The sequence below is a fragment of the Pavona decussata genome, unplaced genomic scaffold (genome assembly GCF_977016875.1).
Source record: "Pavona decussata unplaced genomic scaffold, jaPavDecu1.1 SCAFFOLD_72, whole genome shotgun sequence".
NCBI lineage: Eukaryota > Metazoa > Cnidaria > Anthozoa > Scleractinia > Agariciidae > Pavona > Pavona decussata.
The window spans coordinates 3,363,379-3,388,155 of record NW_028145491.1 but is presented as its reverse complement, the minus strand read 5'-3'; the positions used below and the strand labels follow the sequence as shown (position 1 = coordinate 3,388,155).

At 37.5% G+C, this 24,777-nt stretch overlaps 1 protein-coding gene and 1 long non-coding RNA gene across 3 annotated transcripts in view; one reads left to right on the top strand and one right to left on the bottom strand.

Annotated features, from left to right (window-relative positions):
• The window catches only part of LOC146477025 (putative E3 ubiquitin-protein ligase HERC1), an 82,256-nt gene that overhangs the window by 23,212 nt on the left and 34,267 nt on the right, over positions 1-24,777 (bottom strand). For both annotated transcript variants that reach the window (XM_085114080.1, XM_085114081.1), the window contains exons 26-46: positions 23,380-23,598; positions 20,933-21,050; positions 20,346-20,589; positions 19,571-19,979; positions 18,844-19,098; positions 17,962-18,201; positions 16,327-16,410; positions 15,791-16,078; positions 14,200-14,408; positions 13,022-13,773; positions 9,863-10,392; positions 9,342-9,432; positions 7,853-7,980; positions 6,701-6,978; positions 5,660-5,730; positions 4,863-5,492; positions 4,074-4,211; positions 2,619-2,810; positions 1,234-1,283; positions 896-942; positions 451-604 (exon numbers count right to left, since the gene is read on the bottom strand). In XM_085114080.1, the coding sequence (XP_084970206.1) occupies positions 451-604; positions 896-942; positions 1,234-1,283; positions 2,619-2,810; positions 4,074-4,211; positions 4,863-5,492; positions 5,660-5,730; positions 6,701-6,978; positions 7,853-7,980; positions 9,342-9,432; positions 9,863-10,392; positions 13,022-13,773; positions 14,200-14,408; positions 15,791-16,078; positions 16,327-16,410; positions 17,962-18,201; positions 18,844-19,098; positions 19,571-19,979; positions 20,346-20,589; positions 20,933-21,050; positions 23,380-23,598 (5,127 nt within the window). The remainder of the gene's footprint in view (positions 1-450; positions 605-895; positions 943-1,233; positions 1,284-2,618; positions 2,811-4,073; positions 4,212-4,862; positions 5,493-5,659; positions 5,731-6,700; positions 6,979-7,852; positions 7,981-9,341; positions 9,433-9,862; positions 10,393-13,021; positions 13,774-14,199; positions 14,409-15,790; positions 16,079-16,326; positions 16,411-17,961; positions 18,202-18,843; positions 19,099-19,570; positions 19,980-20,345; positions 20,590-20,932; positions 21,051-23,379; positions 23,599-24,777) is intronic.
• The window catches only part of LOC146477026 (uncharacterized), a 310,708-nt gene that overhangs the window by 259,784 nt on the left and 26,147 nt on the right, over positions 1-24,777 (top strand). The gene's annotated exons all lie outside the window — the stretch shown is intronic.

Sequence of the window (24,777 nt, the reverse complement as noted above, 5' to 3'; positions counted from 1 at the left end):
GATCATTTTGCTTTCCTGACTGTCAGGTACATCACTACACTCTGACAACGTGCGTTTTACATGACAAGGCGAAGCAGCTAGTCAATACTGAGTCTTGGTTTGGCTGACATGCCTATGTAAATTGTACAATGGTTGTGCTTTCTCCCCTCGTATTCCTAAACACTTACAAAAGGACATTCAAGGCTTTGTGCAATCTTCTTAAATTATTTAAATAAGAGTAAGTCTCCAAAAAAAAAGGTTACTTGCAAATTAGCTGTGCTAATCTACTCATTGCAAGGGCAGTTTGTTAATAAAGATTGTAATACTGCGCAGCGTAGTTAATAAATGTGAATTTAAAATATTATAAAATTGACGCTGTTACGAGAGTTTAAACTGACGTTTTGGCTGGCTTCTTCAGGGTACAAAACTATACCTAACAACATACAAGTTAACAAAAAGTTATATTCTTACATTAAAACAAGCATGACCTATTTCTTCCCCAGCAGCTTCAATATGTTTTCTGTCTCCAACATTTTGGTGTGAAGACAAGAAAGCACAGGTCTGTTGCAAAATGGTGTGAGTCTTTGAAGACATGTTCCAAACATGGACAACTTCATCCATACCACTGTTTAAACCAAATCAAAAGTACAAACATTAGTGACAAGCACAATGAGCATATTGAACACAGTTTTAACATTTGTTTCTTATCTGACTGATTTACACAGATGTAAAAAACTGAAATTGTGCAAAAGTCAACAGTCTGTAATGGCCACGCAGGACGTCCATGCAACACTCAGGGATCGTCATTCAATTACTATAACCTTACGTGAAAGGTTTCTTCATTAAACAGCATGCAAATGACAAATTGTCTACATCTGAAGATCTGTGACCTAATAAAGTCACAAGTAAGACGTACCTTGTCGCCAAGAATTGTTTGCTTGCATTCCACACACAAGAAGTAACCTTGAAATGAATAAACAAGAGATATTTCCATTATATGTTACTGATTTGAACCATTTGTTTTTCCTCAACCAAAACCCCCAAACCTAGCATTAGTTACAGGAAGCACAGTTATTTCTTGGAATCCCCCTCCACGCATAAGCTAAACCTAACACTCCCTTACTCCATGCCACCCAGTACAAAAGCCAAGAGTTAATCCAGCCACGTTCATAAAGGATAAAAAAAGGTTATGAAGTAATTTCCACTGATAGAAAAGCAAAACCTAACACAGTAAGAACAGAATCACTTGCAAACCTGTTTCTTGTGTGCTTTGAGTCGGTTGACTGGACAACAAGGAATGTCTCCTGTCGGTTAAAAAACATATCTTTCAAAATATTGGTTGATATTTACATTTTTTAACAAAGTATAGTAAAAGAGATATTTACTAAGTCGTAGTTGATAAAACTTTTAAGAGACCACACCATCTTCAAGACGTAGATGATTCCTTTGAGACCTTTTAAGTTCTCACAAGGTATCAAAACACTTTCGCTGTTTGCACCTTTACTACACCACAACAGTCGTGATGCCATCATGAGATGCAATTTGGTATCAAGGTTTAAGGTTTAAGGTTTTTATTATTGTGCACTATTTCAATGGCTTACAACAAAAGGAAATTACAATATATAAGAAAAGTAATATAAAGATAGCATTAAATTACATAAATGTGAAAAGTAAAATGTGCGCAGTGACCAAAGGAGCTAAGGCTTTCGAGTTGGTCACTGCCACGTGCAACTAACTGGCGTATAACGTGCAACTAAACAGCAAAAAAATTAAAGAATAATAAAAGTGCAATAATAGAAACATACTACAATTTTTACATAAAAAAACAATAGGAATGATAATTAATAGAGAGTGCAATACCTTTTAAATACCCAATATTCATTGGGCATTTAAAAGGTACAATTTGTACTGCTTGTAGAAGCTATTATATGAGAGCTTTTTTAATTTAGTGGGAATTTTTTCCCAAATTTTTGACCCTGCAAATGTTAAAGTGGCAGCTCCGAAGTTATTCATTATCCTCGGCCGATGAAAATTATCAGCAATAATCTCTTAAACCTTCCACTCCTTAACTGTGTGTCATGACAGTGTTGATGAGACAATGCATATGCATGTGGGTTGGATTTTATACCCAACCTTGTGGAAGCACATTCAGGGTTTCGGCTGGAAGCACTATCAAGCAATTAATCTGTGGCTACACAAATGATTTTTTTAACTTACACAGGTACTGCGATGTTTCAAGAAAAAAAAACCATGAGTGCTTGCCAGCTTTTCCAGTGCTTGTTAAAATCACGCATGTACAGGATATAACAGCTAAATTAAAATCACAGAAAAATAGTTGCAAGAATTCAACCAGCTGACACTTTTGTAGCAAAGTACAGGGATGTTGCATCACTTGTGCAAGGGAGGCTACATTGGACAATTTCCACTGTGCGCTGGTGTTACGACTTTTTTTTCAAAAAACAGTGTCGCCACGCCTTTACATGTGTTCCAACTCAAACTACTGATTATTGAGAAAATGGAAAATAAAGTGTCTTCATTATAAAGGTGGCACCGAATGGTACTACAAAAACACGTAGACAATACGCGTTTTAGAATCAACGGTCACATAGAAAAAACCTGGAAATTGTTATATAATATACCTTGCAGGTCAGCAGAGATACATGCATCTAAAGTGTGATTCCTTGCCTTGACCCTTGTTTTACTAGCCAACGTTTTTACAAGTTCTACAACCGACCACTCCCTGTGACGTGAAGGCAGCCATGTGCTGAGACAGCAGGCTGACAAAACATTCACCAGTGACAATGACCCTGGAACACCTGATAGGCAGTTACCTTGAAAATGCAGCAGAAGACATACACGTAAGTTTGGTACCATTTAGTATAATCTAAGTGTTAACTAGTGCAACCCTGTTTTCTAAGTATAAGCCAAACATATTGTAACTTGCTTTACAAGAGGGTTGTTGTAATGGTACTAACTCCAAGAACTTTGGTGTTTACCGACAGAATAACAATAACCAACCCTACGACAGTGCTCTGAAGTAAAACTGTAAGCATGTGAGGCATTTGAAAATTTTTGACAGTGTGGCTTTGACTACACGTCTCACACTAACAAAGCGAAACAGTCAGTAAAAAGGCATATACTAGCTGAGAAAAAAAAAAGCAGAATTTAAGTTGTCAACAGATGAAAGCTCATCAGTGATATTGCCTGGTAATCTGCCATTCAAATGGGAGGCACAAACTGCTTGTCTAAGCTAATGGGGGCTAACAGCTGGGGCTGGATCAGGTATGCTTCTCTGTGGTTCGTGATACTGTGAAAAGGGCCGTTTGGGCTTTTTCATTTGTAGATACACGTCCGTTTTTGTAACAAGCCTCTTCAGGGTCACTAACGTTACGTGTCTGCATAAACTTGATTGATTGGTTGATTGACATGTCCATTGCACTCCAAGGTAAACATATTGTTGAAAAAGCATAGGTTTATGTCCCTTAGATTGTAACATAATGATTCTAGATTTTAGAGAGACGTAAATAGGGGTTATCGGTAGGGTGCCTGATACAAGAACATTATCTCGATAATTAATCAAACTTGGTCTAAAAGTGCTTGAGCCGTGTTGAAAGAACTCGGCGCTTTTCTCACCAAAATAAAAACCTAAGTAGACTACATACATTAGTCGAGTGTTCTTTAGGGTATTTCTTTTATTTCGAACTCGAAAAAACATGTATTTCAATTGAAGGAGGAGAGAGAAACTTAGGCGAGCCGTGAGAGTACGCCATATTTGCGTACATAAGATGTTTGTCACATGAACCTACTTTAATGGCCTAGTTCCCAGAAATCTTTTGTACCTCACTGGTAGAGCATCACAAGGTTATAGGTTCGACTCCTGTTGGGAGGCTGGGATTTTCTTTTTCCGAGAATTACTGACAGAAAAATACATCTATGATTTATTTACCAGGATTTAAACATAACATCACATCTCTTTCACAAGATAAAAATGGGTCCGGATTGCAAGGGCTTGATGTTCATTATTTTTTGTTTAGGTTGAATATTATACAGAAAACGCATGGAATACAGCACACACAAAAAAAGAAACAGCATACCTCCCTTTTCTGCTAGTAAATTCACCAATGTCTGAGTAACAGTGAAACTTGGTAGAGACAGGGCCTTGTGATCTGAGGTTGGAGGATTTACATCACCTTTGTTTGTTGGTTTCTCTTGTAACTGATTCTTCAATAAACCTGGCAATGTTTGTAAAGTTGCAAAGATTGTGAAAAAACGTATTCCAAATCTGTACTGGTCGTACAGGCCCCAGTTGTTCAAAGGCCGGATAACTTTATCCGCTGGATAAGGCACTATTCAGGGTCTAAAATGTACTTCACATAAAACCTTTTCCAAGGTTTTCGTACACTCCCAAACTTAACTGTGGTTAGAGTGTGCATGTTCGCTTGTACAAGAGGAAATCCTGAAATCTTTGCACAGATTGGAACTGACGGATGGCGACTTATCCACTGGATAAAGTTATCCGGCCTTTGAACAACTGGACCCAGGACTCATCTTTATCAATGAAAGCAACCAAAAAGATAATCCTCTACTAACCACTGACATGGTTCTTTAAATAAGATGATGGGAAATAACTGTTAACAATTGCCAATCAATGAATTAGCTTCTTGAGGTAAACACTAGATTCCCAATATGCCCTCAGTTTTGAAATTCAAAATTTTGAAACCTAAAAGGATGGAAAACAAGTGGACTAATAGTTTTCCGTATTTACTGACAGCAATATAGAAGGGTTGACATTCGTTGCTAATCAGTTTGCACCAACCACACATTATGCTCGCGCTCACTGAATGTGAGGGTCTGAGCGAGCATAAAATAAAACCTGAACTAACCAGTAGCAGATGCCATCAAATCATTGACACAGACTTGTAACAGGAGTTGAGCTGATGATGGTTGACTGTTGATCAGTGAACTAACTGCCTGACCCAGGACTCTGAGAGTAGCTGAGCGACTGCTGGTGACCACCTGATCTGAAACCACACCATTCCTGCCTGCCAATGATTTGTCAACATGAGCTCGACCAGAAGCTACAAGCCGCATCAAGTTAACCAATAGCTTTACATCTCCAAGCCCCATGATATGAAGGGCACGAGTGATTGTATCTGGTGAAAGGCCTTTGCAGATCGCAGTGAGCACTTTTAATATGAGTTCCCTCGATAAGTGGATTTGTGCAGCAACTGTGGTCCTTTGAAGTGCTAACATCCGATCATGAGTTGAGGTGATCACTGAAGCTTGCTCACCGAGAGGTCTTTTAGCCCTTTCTGATGAAAACATATCAACAGAGGATGTACCAGTGAGGCAAGTAGCTTTCTTGTTAATTGCTCGCCTGCCCAAAGGGTCATTCACAGCGAACTCCACTGGACCAGGCACAGGTTTGCACTCTGTTAATCCCAGGGAAGTTATTTCATCTGTTTGGTTATCATCACTGTCTTGCTCTTTACTTGCTTCAAGATCACAATCATCTAGATGGAAATAACAAAGACACCAGATTCATGTTTAGTTATAGTTCAGTTTAAGAACAATATGCAGGGAACATAGTAAACAGTTAGGTATAAAAAACTATGATCATTTCTAACAAAATTTGTAGAAATTGAATAAATGTTTGGATCATTAGCCTTACGAAAAATACCTTGCATGCTTGCTTCACAAGGTCCTAATAAGTCTGGAGCCTCTAACAATACCCGGGCATCATCAACTGGCCTACAAAGAATTAATAGTTTGAGCCTTACTTGTTATGACTGAGTTAATATTTCTTGGCATCGGTGGTTCAAGAAAATATCCATACTAACTCTCAAACTAACAATTTGAAACAAAAGTATGAAGGTAAACAGGAATTTTCTGAGGTGGGAGGTTTTAAATCAAAAATCCTCAGTGGATGGAGTATGAATATTTTCTGTAACAATACAACGATAATTCAAGACAGCTGGTTTATGACTAGTCACGTCAAAAACAACCAAAACGGAGTACTTAATTTATAAGTCCGAGATTGATTAAAAAAATAATGCACTGCTAATCCGCTGTCATGCTGATTGATTTAGTATTTTATTTCCTCCATTTAGCACATAATTACATTATTTTAATATTAAGTTTGTAAATGATTATATCACTAAAGAGGAGGTGAGGGGCACATCTAGGTTAACTAATATTGTTTCCCTTACTACAACTGCTATTATGGAAAATGAGAAGAATAGTTAATTTTTATACATATCCATAAGAAAGAAAATACCCTAGTAAATGTAAATATATGAAACATATATATGGCTTGATAGCTCAGTTGGTAGAGCACTGCACCGGCAACGCAGAGGTCATGGGTTCGAAACCCATTCAAGCCTGAATTTTTTCAGGCTTTCTTTTCACAACTGCTTAAGTTGCCTAGTAACTGCGAGGATCTTTCTTCTATTTGAAAATACACTAGTATAAATTACACAAAGTTCCTTTTGAGAGGAGAACAGATAGTTGTACAATTTAAAACATTATATGAGCAATAGTAATGAGCAACAAATAAAGTTTCAGTGCTGTTTTGAATACTTGTCTCTTCGATTTTTGACAGATAGATAAAATGGACATTTGTTGCTACCATTTAGGTATTTTCAACTGGGTTCCAGAATTTATCTACTTTTCCTGTGAATGGTCCATTTTCCTTTAACAATATTATTGTGTTCCAACTTACAAATTCGTTCCTTTCAAAGCTGCCAGTGTCCTTGCCTCCTCAGCTTTAGCGACTTGTCTTCTGTGGCACTCAGGGCACAACAGGTAATATGGATGTCCCGTTCCACAAGTCCCACCAAACCAACCATCTGTGTAAACACCATCACTCCGATAACCATGGCGGCTGCAGTTCCCACCACAACCTGGGTGACAGGTACGCATGTGTCGACTCAAGTTCTGAATATTTATTTGACATATATCACATGTTGCAGTTGATTCACGAGATGATTGGCTAGCCAGCTAAAAAATAAATAGATCAAAACTAAACAAACTGGCTGAAACAACAACAATTGAAATAACACCATTCCTGTAAAACAAGTTGACAAAACTTCCCAAAGAAAAGACAATGATGTAAGGAATAAACTTTGCCAGTACGCCACGCTTTATACAATGAACAGTCTCGCATTTTGATTTGTCTGGAGGAGTTTGTGATCAGAGTACAGATGCACGAATGTCATCATTGAGCAGTGTGAGCAGGGCATGTAATCAGAATCTAGAGTCAGGTCAAAGGTCAACAAAGTTTTGGAAACTGTTTTGGTGAGTAGTAGACAAACACAGGTAAACTGTTCAAAGTAAAGTAAAACTGGCCTATAAAAAATCTGACAATGACCGTTGTAAGTGAACTCTGGTGTAATGTGAAAAGGAAGGAAAGATTTACCCAACTATGTCGATCACAAATCACAGTGAAGCACCTGACATGCTCTAATATTTTGGGGTCAGAAATTCCTAATGGAATTAACACTGATTTTGAAAATACTGTCCGTAAACTTCTTTCAGTTTATACTCCAATTTACAGGATCACAATTGCGTGTGTGCAGTACTCTAATAACCTGATCCCAGTTGTTCAAAGACCGGATAATTTTATCCAGTGGATTAATCGCTATCCACCGGATAAAATGTACTCCAACCAATACATTTTATTTGCTGGATAGCCACCTATCCGCTGGATAAAGTTATCCGCTCTTTGAACAACTGGGACCTGGTGTGATACTTTTTGAATCATGTAACAATGAACAGTCAAACCTGATACCCAGTCACCCCGCCAAACACAATCCTTTCTTGTACTTTGAATGACACAGTGCTTGACACAACATGCCATTTTACCAATACTGACCTCTGGGAAGAACAATCCAAGAAGTTCTCTATCAGCTCCTGGTTCAAAATCACTGTCTTCAAGATCCATATCAACATCTTCAACAATACGTTCAGTTCTTTCCCTTGCGGGTGCTGCTCCAATTTCATCTGGTAAAAAAAAACCATGCTTTGAAAGAAATATTATGTTGTGTTTTAAGCCTGGTGAATAGATGATAGATGTATTTATCAGTCTTTGACAAAGGCATCCTCAAATTGAAAATTCACCGGTTTATTAAGCCTCTAGGCTCTAACGTTTAACAATATAATATTGTATTTATTCTTAATTATCATTCTAGTTAGTTAGAGTTTTGTTTATTTATCTACATGTATCTGTGTATTGAGAAAAAAATTATTGTATTGTATTGTATTGTTACAGGAGACTCGTGGGAGCTATGTAATCGGAAGGTTATACTGTAGCTTCAAAGCCTGCCTTAGCCCCTAGCCATTTTAATTGTATATGCTAGTTAGGGGGGAGAACAAGGTAGCACTGGTGACGGTAATGAGTTTTTATTAGCTATTATCTTGAGTTACGTGTTGATTTAAGAGTAATTAAAGTTTCAGTTTGATTCTTAATGTGAAAGTCAATGAGTTTTTTGTTTATCATTCATCTGCTCAGTGGTAGAGCAACCGTACTAGTAATTGGAAGGTCATAAGTTCAACTGCTGTTGGGAGAACTCAAATTTTCCTTTTTCTGGGTATCTATCAGGACCATACTGTGTTGGCATACTCTAACATTGCAGTAATTAGTGTCAACTTTCATGACTTTCACCTTGGATAACTAAGTTGCAAATTAAATGAAACTTAAGTACCGGTACTCTGTAAACTAACTTTTATTTTTTACATTTGCTAAACCATTTTTGCAGAAAAAAAACAGTCACAATAATCACGGATTGTGAAAACTTGTCTAATTTGCCTGAAGGTCCATGGTAAGTAACAGAGAAGAAAACTATTTGGTGACTATCTCATCAACAGTTTCCTGACCTTCAACAACATTCTTTTCATCCTCACATTGTTATTCAATCATATTATAAAATGAAGTAAATACATCTTGAAATTAATTTGAACAAATAGCTGAAAAACAAATTGTCACAGAATCTTCAGAGAGAAACATCATTAACGTAAGTTGTCATTAATAGGAGTAACCTTGAGGTGATTACTCACTCATGTATTGTTTAGATGACATAAGTGGAAAAGTAGTGCATCTCTAAGCTTTTGTTTCAGACTGTTTGTTAGATCTCCATATTAAGGTGACTGAAACTGTACTACCAGTTACAATGAAATGCTACGTAAATAAAGGAAGACAACAGAATAGGAAGACAGATTTAACCATACCAAATAGGTCTGAACAGAGTAATGAAGAGAAGAGAATAGAAGAGAAGACAAGAGAAGAGGCACGAAACGAGGAGAAAGAAGGGGAGAAAAAGGGAGAGGAGAAGAGAATGCTGACAAAAAGCCCTGAGTGTAATTACCAGTGACCATCTGATGGGTGGATATCACAGCCTCTGGTACTTCAGGCACTTCATTATGTGCTTCAATTTCCTCACTACCTTCTTCATCATCCTGAAATGAAGATAATAACATGTTCAGATATGCATTTGGTCAAACTTCCTCCAATATTCATTGCGTAACAAGCCCTCTCAAAAATAAGTCACCATTTTGCCGAACACAGTTTTCTAGTACTCAGGTGTTAGTAAACTTATTTTGTAAAACACGTATTTCTGGGTGCCCTAAATTAGAATGGTGCATGATTAACTAAGAAGGAATGTAGTTTTAAAATACTTGTTGTTGAGTTAGGTACCATTGCCACGGCAACACGGCGAGCTATAAACCGTCTACAAATAACAGGTTTCCTTTATTTTTAGAAATTGCACTCTTTGGATTTTTTGCAAATTTTGCAATTTCTGGAACCTTCACACTGCATAAGGTAACCATTAAAATGGACCATTTCATCTCGCAAATATCGACTGTTATAATAAAAGTATTGACTAACCCCATCATCAGAAACAGGATGTTCCAGTAACCAGGTTACCAACATGTTGATTCTATGAGCATCAGCTGTCTCTCTAGTTCCTGTTACCATCATAGCTTGAATAACATGCCGTCTGGAGAATCCCATCTCTAAAAGAGGTAGAGCATGACTGGGGAGAGAGGAAAGAGCTGCTATTTCCCGCAAAGCCTGTGGGAGTGATACAGGAGGGGAAGCTGGACGGGGTGAGTGGCTGGCTGATGGTTCAGCAGCTGAAGCACTTGCTTCATGTGGTATCAAATGAACTGGTGTGGGTGCAGGCAGTTGTGAGGAAAGCTCTTCAATCAGTGTTTGGCTGAACCTTCTTTCTGGAGGATGCTCTTGTTCAGGAGCAGGAGCCACATCTTCCGACTCTGTAGTCTGTGTTGGTGGCGAGCCCATGGAGTTGGAAGAGCTAGAACGACTGCTGTCTGGTGCTGTAGTGGACATCTCAGTACAGGTAGCTTTTTCCTCATCTGGAGTGTCCTTGCTTTCTTCAGAAGGACTTATGACTGCTGAAATTTGAAATGAAAACTCTTAATAGCAAGATTTTACCCCTGCAATAATAGGTGACTCGATTTGGGAGTGTGTAGAAATGTTTAATCCATTTTTATCTGACTGATAAATTGTATAAACCATTCAAACAGCACAAGTTATCCACTAGAATGGTAGAACAATCCCTTCAACAGAATAGGCCATCCATTTTAAAAGGAAACCCTGTCTCACACCATTTGTTACATTTATGCTCAGACGTAGCAGCTGTTCATTTTGAATCGAAGAGTCAAAAGCGATTAAAATTCCAATTTTATTAGCTTTTTGAAGTAAAATGAAAAGCGTGACACTAGTTTTGAAGAAACAGAATGAATAGCATGACACTGGGGTGAAACTTCGGGACTTTATATCGTTAGTTTTACTTGTTTGTGTATCTCAAAATCATTATTACAGGATCATTATTACAAAAGTATTATGTGATTCACCTTGTTAAGTCTGACTTGTAAATACAAGAATTTAATGAAAGAATTGTGTAGCATGCGTCTCGGCATATGATTGTGTAAACTAGATTACGCTTGAATGCACTGGTTAGGTACAAGTCCATATCAACAACTTGACTGTGATTACTGTTAATTTTTTTAAGTTACAGTGCTCTCCAAACAACAAAAATTGGAGGCAGCCGTCTGCAGCACATAGTCTGCACGTAGTCTGCAGCACATCCAATTTAGGGCTGTTCTGGCCACCACTTAACCTCTTGTTCTAGTCTAAGTATTGTACGTGTAAATTGGTGTATAGTGTTCCAAAATGTTGCAGGAAAAAACTCCAAGGCATGAATACATAATATGGTAAAATGGAATTGTGCCAAGGAAATGCAGAAGCACTAACGCATGTTCAGAGCTCTTTCCTTTTTTCTGTGTTCAATTTGTGGGCTCATTGCTCTTAATAGGTATTGAAATGCCTCAACAGTTAGACGAAACATCTCCCAAAAATCATGTGGATTTTCAATACAAAATGATAAGTTGGACGCTTTTTACAAGGGCTTTTGTAACAACGTTTACTGGATTAATTTTTGCATGCGCTTGTAAAAACATAGGTCAAGCTTGTACTTTAAAAGTGTAATTGCTTTATTGAATTGGCCCCTGGTCTTCTCTAAAACATTTAAAGAAACTTTCAAACCTAGAAAATTCTACTGCTGAATATTTAATGTACAGAATTTGAGCTTTCACTGTTTTCAAATAATTAGAAAGTTGATGTAGGACCTTGGCAATTTCATACAAAGAACAAGAAGCTGTTTTCAGCTTTACGGGCTATATTTGACTGCGTGGTGAGTAAGCCTACAATCGTTTGGCAGTGATAACCTTCAGCATCACCAATTCCCCCGAATTGATAGATACAGAGATATAGTGAGGCAATAAGTAACCACCAGATAGAATTGCATTTCTTGCAGTCAGAATGAAATACAGAGGAAAACGACATTTGTCACACGGATGCTTTTTAAAATCCCCGGGCTTTAATCATTACGTTTTCACCTTCCATTTGGAGACAGAAACCATTTGTACAGTCCGGATATGTAACTGTGTGACGCAAGGTCAATGACAGATAGTAATTTCAGGCATGATCTAGAGTAACATTACGCATCACGCGTATGTTATCCTTGTACATTTTTCAATGTTCCGCTGTTTATATTAATAAATGAAATACAGGGGAAAGCATCTGTTGTTCACCTTTCATTTGGAGACAGAAACCATTTCTACATTGATTGTTTCTCAATAGTAAACGTATCTGTCTGTATCTGTCTTGGCCTGCGGGGTCATAGAGTGATTTAGTTGTCAAATTTTTGGTTAAACAAAACTAACCTTGAGGAACTAAAAAAAAGCTAAGAAAAAAAATTATATAAACCTTTCGAATTTTTAAAGTGCTAGTAACGAAAAGATGAAATATGAATGGTTGAAAAACTCCGAAAGTTAAAAGATGCACAAGACACTATAATAATAGACACATAAACAGATTAAGTTTCTTCGCGTCTGTTCGTGTGACCCCGGGTCATGATGACGCTAACAGCAATTTCCGGAATGATCATTTTGAAGGCCACATTCAATTAAAAGTGTTCTACGCTTTCTACCAAATCTTGTGGTGATCACTGGCATCGTATTAAAAGACAAACTTTTGCAAACGTTTTCCATCATCATTGTTTAAGTCCGGATATTTAAAGGTTTGGACAGAAATGATTTAAAGTCGTCATTAAGAATTTCCGAGATACTTCTCTCTATGAATGCCAACGTCTTATTTTTTAGTCAATTGTGTCTTGCATCTGCCATACTGTATGTGACACGTCATGTGGTGAACTTAACTCGGCACCTCACGGCCCGAGTACAAAGAACGCGACCGAGAACTTAACTTGTGGCCCGAAGTCTTATCTTTCGGCCCATCGCGACCCAAAAAGAAAAACAAAAAAGAATTTGAAAACGCGACCGAAAACTTAACTCGTGCCGCTTTACGACCCGAGTAATATAACCATAGTTTAACTCTATGTCCTGGTTTACACTTTGATACACCCATCCATCAGATTCTCTCTCAGCTACACTGTACCATAGGAATCCTGCTATGATCTATAACAGAGTATTGTAGTTGTTGTTCCTTTAGCAAACTTACCTTCCGAAGAAGTCTTCCTGTGTACTTCAATTTTTTTGCTAGCATTCACTGAAGGGACTGCTCTTATAAGAACACTTTGCGACCTTTCCAAGTCCATTAAAGTAACCACTCTTCGAAATGGTGATGGCAAAACTGTGTAAGACACCATACTCCTCAGTAATATCTCCATGCAATTCAACCGTTGCTGAGAAAGCTCTTCACTTGAGGAAGAGTTTTCAGTGTACAGATCAGAAGTTAAAGTCTCTAATAGTGTGTTTGAGCCAAGTAAAACGGTAAGTGATTTTAAGGCACATACTTTCAACACTGGTTCAACAGAGCAAATGGGATCTGGCTTGTTGCTTTTTACCAATGATACACCATCCTGTGAAATTTCCTTTGAACTTTCAGACTGTCTGTTACTATGAGCAGCTATACCACCTCCCTCTGATGCATCTACTAGCACCTTTTCTGACTCATGTGCTTTGTTTTTACTTTGGCAAAATGTTTCTTTGTTTGGAGCAGTAACATCGCCAACCTGTACACTTGATTGCACCATTGTGGAACTGTCAGCAGAAGTCATCTCCTCATTTGAATCTTCATTTAACATTTTATCTGAACCTTTTGAACTTTTCGCAAAGTTTTGGTCTTTCTCTACATTCCATAAACCACTTAAAGCCAATAAATCAAGAAGTAATGTAAATGGAATATCAGCAACGAGACTTGCATCAAACTTTGGAGGTTCCAAAGGCTCTAAGCTTGAGTACAAGGTGTCACTACAAAGAAAGGAAAAATTCTTATTACTGCACAGTATATACAGGTATTACAACTACTATATCTCTTCGACAATAAAAGGTAAGAACACCGAATGGTGGCACTGACAGTGGGGTTGTGCCAGCTGATTGGTTATTCCATTAAGTGGTTCTTCCATGTTCACAAATCGGAGATATTGAAAATTTGCTCATGCCAGAGAAAAGACAGCATATTCTTCCGTTTTTTTATGGGGGGGGGGGGGGGGGGGCTCACTTAAGGCCTGTCAATCTCTTTCTTCAAACTAGTATGCAGCCATTCCACTGAGCCAACAAAAAAAACCACAACTAAAGTCAACTACAGTGTATCATCAAACAAACCAGATTTTTGAACTTCAGTTTTCCAACAGGTTACAGTCTGCAATCATACGACACATCAATTTTTTGCCTCACCTGACCATATGTTCTCCATCATCCCACTGTACTTTGATACTCTTGTTACCATGTTTACTCACACCTAACACTGTGCCATGCCTAGACAACAGCTTGTCCACACATCGACCACCCATGCGCAGTCCAGAATCAATTCCACCAATAACAGCTAAGGCTGGCCAAACATAGTATGGAAAGACACTGTTGTGTGGTGCTACCAAGTTTGGTTCCTGCGAGGGATGGAAACAATTTGATGTGTTAAAACATTTTTAAAAGTAAAAATAAAACAATACCGGATTTAATGTGTGCACATTGCTGACGTCATTCAATTGAATTGTATTCAACTACAAAATGTCTAAGTTAGTACCCACTGAAAAACAGTGAGCAATAGTTAAAACATCAACGTGAAAGACTCAACGAAATGCTAACCTTGACCCTTTCTAAATAAATCAAATTTGATTATTTCATGCCAATTAAATGTGATTCTTATTGTAATTCATGTGAATGAATACAATCACCAAGGCGGGCATGATTTTGAGGAAATTTAATCATTCATCAATACACTGTTACACATAAAAATCATTCTTTGTCAGTGTGAAATATGCATTGTTGCCTAAGTCAGTATAGTAGATGCATCTAAAGGTAAAAACGTAAGGGATAGCCTTCATTAGCTTAGTGATAATCTGAAAGTATGCTGTCACTTGCTCAAGAGTTCAAGGGATTTAACCATTTGGCCACCACGCTACCAGATGCCCATATAATAATAATTAATAATAATAATAATAATAATGATAATGATAATGATAATGATAATGATAATGATAATAATAATAATAAGAGTTTATTTAAACATATTATTGATGATAATAATAATAATGATAATAATAATAATAATAATAATAATAATAATAATAATAATAATAGTAGGACTTTATTAGAAAACACGACCAGAATACAAATGACATTTACAGTAAGTCACACTCAACGGATATGTATGTACTTTTAAACATTGCGTGTTGAAGCAAGAATCACGTCCAGAGGTTTTTGTAACTGAATGTTGTTTGCCTGATAAGGAAAATGCATTACAATTGAACCCTGACATAAGGCAGTGCCAAGGGACTGGAAAAATGAGTTTGTTATCATGGGAAATTGTCGTAAACGAAACTATCTCATGACAAATTTCAGGGAAAGTAGCTAAAACTTTGTTAGTGTATATTGGAGCCAAGAATTAAAATTAAAAGCTGTTGGGTTGCACCACTTGGTGTGAAAAAGTAAAAAGAATATTAAGAGACTGAGAATGAAGACGTCACTATGGTACACTTTAGCAGCATATCATGAGCTGTTGACAGAACACTTAGAGTGTCTTACAATGGCACATTTGACTTCAGTCATGTTTTCCCATTTATCTGTTATTTCAGGGTACATTTTTAATAGCTGCTTTCCCGTGCTTTCTCTCATTGAAACATGACAGTACTGTCAGAAATTCCTCAGCTCTCACAGTGCCTTCTGGTTTGATTATGCTGTCAGTCTTGAACAGGCAGCTTACCTTACCATTACCAAAAATGCAACTTTCAGTATAGGGCAGCCCCTGTATATTCTCCATTGTCCTAACCTGCATTGTAACTCCACTGTCATCTTCAGTAAATCCTTCCTGTTCAGTCTGAGGCCCTTCCTTTTGTAAATTTTCATGATCAAATCTCAACATTGATACACTCTTAACCCCCCCGAGACCTTTCAGGATTGCACTGGCAACATGGTCTTTCCACAAGGGGTATTCAGAGAGGCTTCTGACCAAGGCCACAGTGGACTCTGTTAACACTGTTCTTATGGGTGCACAAACTGGATCTCCAGGAAGGAGATCACTCGGGCCACCTTTCATGAACACATCTTTGATTGTCACCTACGATAAAAACAGTGAGACTGGTTTGAGTACAGTATCTTGCATCTGTTTCAAACCTAGTAAACCTAGTAAATAATCAGGTCATTGATTAATGCCAGCTCCCTCCCACGCCTTCCAGATGTTACTCTAACGCATGCTAGGTGAAATGCTCTATTCTAAGAGAAGAAAAAGGACAAGGAAAACTGGAAAAGATCACTTTTTAAGTAGACAACTTTCAGCATCACAAAAACAAACCAAAATGATATCACCTTTTCCCCAAATATGTTGCTGTAGAACAAGACACATGGATAAAGTTCTGTAGCATCAATGCCTTCAAAAGCCACTTGAGGTTCCTTAAAAGACAACGAGACAATCAGCTCATGTATCTACAAATTACCACAAGCATATTTCTCTCTCTTAACAAAATCAGGACCTACATAGAAGGCAGCCAAAACATGCCAAGGAGTCAATGGGTGTTGTTTTGTACAAACTTTGCACAATATGCGAGCCAGCGAGGCATGCGAGGCAGATGTGCGAGGCATGAACAAAACATGCGAGGCATGCGAGGCACGAACAACCCCCAACATAAATGCTAACCGTTAAGCTAACCGGGGAGCTATTTAAGCTAACCTGAGTGCTATTTAGGCTAACCTGAGTGCCTCGCATATCTGCCTCGCATGGCTCGCTGGCTCACAGATTGTCAAGACCCTTTTGTACAGTCAAGGTATTTTAAAACTTGTCACTGACGGCAAAGTACATTAACGCACAAGGGGATTGTGCTTTAAAATATTGCTCAACGTTCTTCTTCACAAGAGAGAGGCTTGTCTATTACATTAATGTTTTCAAACGCATTTCTTTCTCAACCGTGTGTTAGATCAGTGTGCAAGAGAAGGTGAGCTCTTACAGAACCAAACCTTGCTGCTGTTTTGCATGTTTCCCATAAAAACCTAACTGGAGGTTGTACGTGTATAGATAATCAAAACGTTGATTCATTTTTTATACATGTGCCAATTTCTACCAAGTCACTCATTGTAAAACAAAATCTGAAATTTAACCAAGAAAGTTTTGAATGCTTTATACAAAACGAAATAGAGAGCAGAATATACTAAAAATCTACCTGTTGAAATTACAGGAGACCAGTTTTAAAACATGTTCACTAATGACAAATAATTGAAAAAAATCTTATGACAGATTTCACTTTAAACAAACAGAACTCTGTTTTCAAGTAGCCACTGTGAAATGGTCAGTGGTTCAACCAGAATGTCAAAAATACAAATTTCTGGTATTACTAGCTTTATATATGATAAACAATGCACACTGGTTCTAAAAATCTGTGTTCAACTATCTTAATATGGACACTTTACACCCATATGTTTTGTTTGTGTCATTCTACCCAATATATAACGTAATATTACGTAACATAACATAATAAATATAATGTACAGTCGACTCCCGATAACGCGAACCTTCAAGGGAAATTGAAAAAGGTTCGAGTTATTGGGAGTTCGAGTTATCGAGGGTAAAATTATATAGAAGATGACCTGAAAGGAAAGGAAAATTGGTGTGAGTTAGCGAAGGTTCGAGTATCGGGAGTTGACCGTACATGATCTACATAAAGCCAAAAACTTTGTGTTGGACAGCACTTCAAACTGCTTGCACAGAACATTTGTTTTCTATTGTTGGATATGGGATGTTTGTAGCCAACTTGGCACTACACGCCTCACTAGCTATCTATCATCACATCTACAATGCACACTTGTGGAAGAATATAATTGTTTTTGCTTTTTAGCTCACAGTATAGTTAACAATATTATTATTGTTAACTACACTGTGAGCTAAAAAGCAAAAACAATAAGTTTCATGTAATGTTTATTATTTTAAATTTAATTAATTCAATTTTTTACCTTGCCATTTTTTCCAAAAGCCAAAGTCTTTGCATCCATATCTAGAACACAGGTGATGGAATCACTCTGAGTGTATCCTGACAGAGTGAGAGTCATCTCTCCACCATGGTATAGGTTGCCACTGTATGCACGGTACAACCACATGTCTGTTGAAGAACGATGATTGTCATCCTGCAATGGGTAACGTGCAACACCAACACACGTTCCTTCATTACCTCTGTTTTCTTTATCAATATAAAACTGGAGGGAAAAAAAGACATCATTATGATACCTGTAGCATGTGAAAATTTTATTGTGCAGTTCCAGAAAATATCCAAACCAGTACCTCCTCCTCCAACTCCACCCCAAGCAAAGTGTAGTGGGAGATTTATAGCTCAAGAAATGTCAATAGAAACACATGGTTTATTCTCGGTTCTCTCACACCAGTTCTGACCTGTTCTAGTCCAACACACATATTGTAGCTATCCTTAAATGTCCTACAGCAAAAGGTCATCGGAAAGATCAACATGCAGATCAAGAAATTTGACAAAAGGCACAAGTCTCAACTACCATTACAATCACCACATCCCAATAGTAACATACCACTCAAACAGAGAATGGTATGCCTTCGTGCCAATTCTTTGCTTGAGCTTAACATGGAAATGATTTAGTCATATGGAACGACCTAAAATTATAAACACTTGTTTAATTTAAGATGGCAATTAAAGGTGCACTGTATAATCAGATGTGATTTTGTTGAATGACAATGTCAGTAGTTTTTAAACCTAATTAAGAGTACTTAGTTATAGTATTGTAAAGTGTCATGGACAATTAATGGAGTATGGCGCTCTATAAATGTATTTTGATTTAAATTTAATTTTAATGTGAGTTATACAAAGTTACCTTCCATTCATAACAGCCTGACTTGATTCCAATGCCTGCCAGTCCAAAGCCTCTACGAGCATTACTATGTATCACAGTCACCCCATCATCCACACTACAGGCTTGCAGCTTGTCAGTATCAAACACAACGTCACTAACAGGAAATTGATAACCACCTGCTTCTTTTCCTGTCTGACTTTCACCACTCATAAAGAAAGGGAACTTTGAAACACTCCATGTGTAATCACCGATATTCTGGAACAGCTGCCTTGTGATCTGGGATTAAAAAAAGAAAGCTTTACCCCTGAGGATAAAAATGCTTTAAATGGGCTTTAACATGTGATGTGTATGATAAGGCAAGTTGCACACCTAGCCCTGAAGGTCCGCAAGGTCAGAGCTTAACCCAGGTTCTGCAGGTTAAAGCAACTAGGAGCATCACTACTCCCTCTCAATGACATGCTATTTTATCGCGGGGTTATGGCAGCATTTTGCAGCCAGTACCCATTTAACACCTTGGTGTAGAGAGATGACATGGAGTAAACTCTATTGTAAAGGTCCAGAGCCTAACCACTACTGACACAACACTATACATGTGTATGATAAATCTTTATTGCAATCAGGGAATATCAAAAGCATAGACTAGAGCAGCAGAATAGCAAAAAACAACTTGCAAAGTGCCAAAACATAATTTCTGCATTTTTTATTAGCACTCTGAGGACAACTATCTCAAGGACACAGTAATACTCACTGTCTTGATTAAAACCCTGTCTTCACAAGCTGGAAGAACAAATGTCAACAAGTGAAGAGTTAACATTCTCGTTCGCAAACCAAAGTGAGGACATTCCTTTCCCTTGGTGGTGAATGATACAATGCCCATAAACAAGTCAAGCCAATGGTTGGATACCATCTTATTCTGTGCCACTTTACTGACACCAACTCTACGCAGAAATGCAATGAAGTAACAAAGTGCTGATTCATTCTGCTTCAGTTCCTGTGAATGTTCACTGTCACGCTGACCAGGGCTGCTGTTAGAGGCATCTCCAGGTAGACCAGAATGTATTAGCTTACTGGTATTTTCCACCAGTAAATTCAGTTGTTCAAATAGCAGATCAGTGACACTTTGGACAATATCATCACTTAGCTTGTCAGCAAACATCCTGAACAAGAAAAGAAAATTACATCTTTAGTTAGTTCAACGAAAAAACATCCACTAATACACTGCAATGCAGCATTAGCCTTCTTTGAATAATCAATGATAACTGGTTTCCAGAATAATAACCCCACTAACTCAAACTCAGTTAACTCTAAATCACAGCTAACTCAAACAAAATATTATTTCTTCTGGATTTTACCCTTTTTCAGTCATTTAACTGTGATTAAAAAATACAATTTTTCACATGCAACTAAACCCTTGCACACTTTTTTCTATGTAAGTACATCAGTCACCATTATTATCGCTTGTTTTTATTTTAAATTGTTTATCAAAAACCTCTGTTATTAGAAAAAGTGTAAAAAAAACTGACCCTGTTGTTACTGCAATAAGCTGTAGAAGTCTAAAGGAAGCAACCTGTAGGATGGCAGGAAGCTGGGAAGTGTTTCCAAGCTGTGTCTTTTGGTAAGAGCAAGGCTGGATGGTGAGAAGGCTTCCTTGGCACATTTGGAATGCAGTGAAATGCAGCTTTGATGAGACAGCCAAAGTAACATCTGATGCCTGGTACTTGTTAGTCAATGCAAATATTGTGAGGAGTTGTTGACGATTGCGAGCACCTGCAGCAAAACAACTTTTGTGACGAACTAAACAAATTGAGAAGCAACAGACAACATAACACAAAACTTACAAACAGCTTAGTTCAACTGAAGACATGTAACATGTGGCAAATATACAGTTTTATGTAATAAGATATACCTGCAGGATGTTCTATGTACCATCTCTACCTAAAAGTGCATTAAACAATGGCCAGACACTGAAATGCTTCATTTCAAGGAATTTGCTGCACTTTGGAAAATTGCTCTGCAGGCCTCCCTAATGTCTCAAGAAGAAATAAGGACTGCATCCAGGTCAACTACTATAAATTTTCTTCAAGAGCATGAAAACAGAAAACAGAAAAACCTTTTCCACATGCAGCATGAGTTGTGTTCTCCAGGATTGCCACAAGGCTCTGATACAGGCAATGTACTGCTTCTTGAATTTCATCCTGAAGTCTTCGGCTGGTAGCTTTTATGTCATCCTGTCGGGACGTACATTTAACACTTATAAACATCAAATGATTATGTTGTAATGTAACAGAGGAGTTGTGTAGATGAAAGCCTTGTGGGTACAAGGAAAAAGATATCAAAAAATGTAGTATAATTTACAATTATTCCACGAGCATGCATTGGATATGATATGATAGATAACAAACAAGGCATGTACATCCAAGTTGGCTATAATCATCTCATATCCAACAAGTGCGAGTGGAATAATATTGTTTTATTAAAAACATTAAAAAAATATAATTTGCTAGATCTTGCTGATTTCGTTTTGCAAGAACAAACAGAGGACAATTTAATGGCCTCTATTTCTCAGACATGGTATAACAGCTCTTAGCATACCTCAGTGACCGACTATCGCGTAACACGCAATCTGATTGGCTACACAGGTGCCGTCTATCGATCGATAGATGGCAGTTTTTCAGAGCGCGCGCGATTTAGCATGCATCATTGCACAAATTTATGAAATGAAAAGATTTTTTTGCTTCATAGATCGATCACTGAGGTATGCTAAAACAATTAGACGGCTCGCTCTCGGTTTCTATCGCCTTTGATAGTAGGCTAGGGGCGAAGCCAATAGAAACCTCGAGCTCACCGTCTAATTGTTAAATATACCATGGCTGCTAGGCCAATCAAATCCCTGGAATTGCATTATACAATGATCAAATTTTTAACAATAATAATTATTATAATTGTATCTTAAGTGTAGGTACTATTCATGTACACACGACATCTCAGTATAATTATCTCAGTCACTTCCTGATTAACATTTCAGGTATGAGAAATGTTTGCAAGACAGTGTAATAAATTGATTCTATAATAGTTATTGCAAATTGACCTTTGCAACTCAGGAATTAAAAGAATTAGAATATAACCTTTCAATCACATCGGTCACCTTGTTCCCACATTTGAATGATACATGAGGGGGTGTGTGTGGTTTGTTGCGTCGAGTTTGTAACAACATTCCAGGGACACGGCTCGGTCGGCGGCAAAAATGGCACTTGATTTGAAATGAACTTTGTTTGCAATGAAGGCCTGTGTCTCAATAAATGAACTTCTCCGAAAATCAGCTGCCCAGGAAGGACCACACATCATCCTTCTTGCCATATGGTGAGGAAGGTAAGCGAGTGCTTAAGTTTCAAGCAAACTTAAGCAAGACTTTAGAAGTGTTCTCCTCAAATGACAGGCCAAATTTCATTCAAATTCGACTTGTAGTTTCCTACCTTTCCATTAACATAATACAGTGATGCATGTAGACCAGCTGCTGAGAGATAAACCACTCAAAACAGCGTTTGGAAGCACTGAGAAGTATTGAAAACACAGCAAAACAGACCGGGTGAGCTTTTTCAGACTTGATTATATTTTTTGTGGGTTTTGTGGGAATATTGTTGTCTAAATTTGGATGTAATTTTAACGCCGTACAAACTTTTAAATCACGCTTTGATGTTAACCTGTGTCACATACGCTTTGGTGACCCGTGATTTCACTACAAATATTGCTCTCGCCTCTTCAGTGTAATTTCAGTTAAGAAATATATATACATGTATCAAGGATAAAACTGTGGGAAAACCTTGAGGGATAAAAGTGTCATTTGACTTTACAAAGGTTTTGAGTTAATAAAGGTTCAAGATATCCAGGGTAAAATAAGTGTCACAGTGTGTTACATGTATGAGACTCATTGAAGGAGTGGGCTGTTTTTAGACTGAACTCAGGATTGTCGGTAACAGCAACAAGCATATTTATTCTCTAACACAAGTAGCCTTCACAGCTCACAGATTCCTGTCACACAGACTTCAGCACTTAAATCACCACACATATACTTTAAATACAGCACTTGTAGGTCCGGCACACAGCTTGTTGAATAGACTTTTGACATGCCGTTTACACATCTCTGAAAGACTCTCTCAAACTGCTAAACTCACTTACATATTTAGTCATGCAACAAGGTTCTAGAACTTCCTAAAATCTATTTTCAGTAATATTACATCAGCGTGTGCTATTTAAAGATGATTATGTAAACCATGACTGAGCATTCCAAATTTGTTCTGGAATGTTCCATAGAATGTCCTAAAATGTTCAATAGAATGTTCTGGAACATTCTGCAGAATGTAGATAATTTTTGAAATGCATTGATGAAAATGAATGACATAGGAAACAAGAAGTTCAAAATAGTGTGGAATAAGAAAATGTGACTCCATTGTAGTTTCTGTAGTGTCCTAAGAAATCAAAAAATACTGTAATTTGTAATGAAAACTTGGAACAATGTTGATGATTTTGAAATAACAGTACAGGTGAGTGTACACATGCCTGGTAATGAAGAAGAAGAAAGACTTCAGAATCCCGAAGTTGTGTTGAGGGTCGCACTACCTCTGGGCCAAGAGTTCCTAACAGCAGTTGTAACTGAGCTGACAGTAAAAGATGCCGCAAATTGAGAGGGCAACCATAAGTATCCTGTAACACAGCAGGAAAGCTGCCTTCACCACTGTGAAGCAGTGCAAGGATTTGTTTTAGTGCACCAAGTCTCATCTGTAAGAAAAACAAATCACAACTATCATGCAATTTTCTTTTCATTTTAGTTGAACCAAAATAACAGCTAACAGTAAAGGTATGTAGACAGCACCAAATATCAAATTCTATGTGTAAATGGTTTGACCCCAGGTTTATACTGGTAAATTGTCCACTGGCTGAGTAAACTCCATTCACACAAGGAAGCTGACTACCGGTGCTGTCTGTCATTGTCTGATATCCCCACACATTAACCCTACATCACACAATTGTATAAATGCTGTAGCCAAGGAAAACCACAAATCACTACTAACAATTTTTACAGCATATTTGTATAATTCTACTCGGTTGATAATAAAGGAAAGGCTCCAGGTGATGTGTTGGAAGAGTAAATTGTAGCTTGTATGAATCATGGGTTGCTTTTTGAGTTTACCAATAGTCCATAAGTGCATCAATCAACTTTAGTCTGTTTTAAACATTAACTATTCATTCAAACCAAAGGTAATACTAAAGTAAAATCCCAGTCAGTTATATGGGCTGGTGCTTAGTAATGTAGCAGCAATTGACATGTTTTCTGCCATGCTATTTTTTTCACAAACAAAGTATCCAATCAAATTACTGTAAAGAAAGACAGAAAAGCTGCACTCTAGGGTCAAATCTGGGAAAAATAAGCTAAACTAATCTAGCCTAATCTGATCTTATCCAAATATTAATTATGGCAGTAACAATTCTTGGCATATAACAGTAAGTGGTAAGGGCAGTAATATTTGTGTGAGTTCTATGACTAATTCAAGGGTTTGTTGCAAAAAAGGCCTTTATCAGGTTTTTTTGCAAAAAAAAATCTAACAAACATTCTAAACTTGCCCATTTTTTGCACACAGAGCATATTTTATATGCTAAATGTGGATCTATATTAATTTTGCCTTTTGTCTTAAGGCTGAATTTCCAAGGATATGACTACACAAAACAGCCAGTACATCAAAGTAATAGCCATGTTCGGTAAATTAACCTTGACAGAAAAAAAATAAAATGTGTTAGTGTTTACCACAAATCAAAGGCTCCTGTGAGCCAACTCGTGAATGCAGATGACACATAGCAATTGAAATTTAGACGGCTACGGAAACTTCCTTGAAAGCTAAAAGAAACTATATCTTTGCCCGATTATGTAACGAAAAATAACCATTCTTGTACTCTTGTATC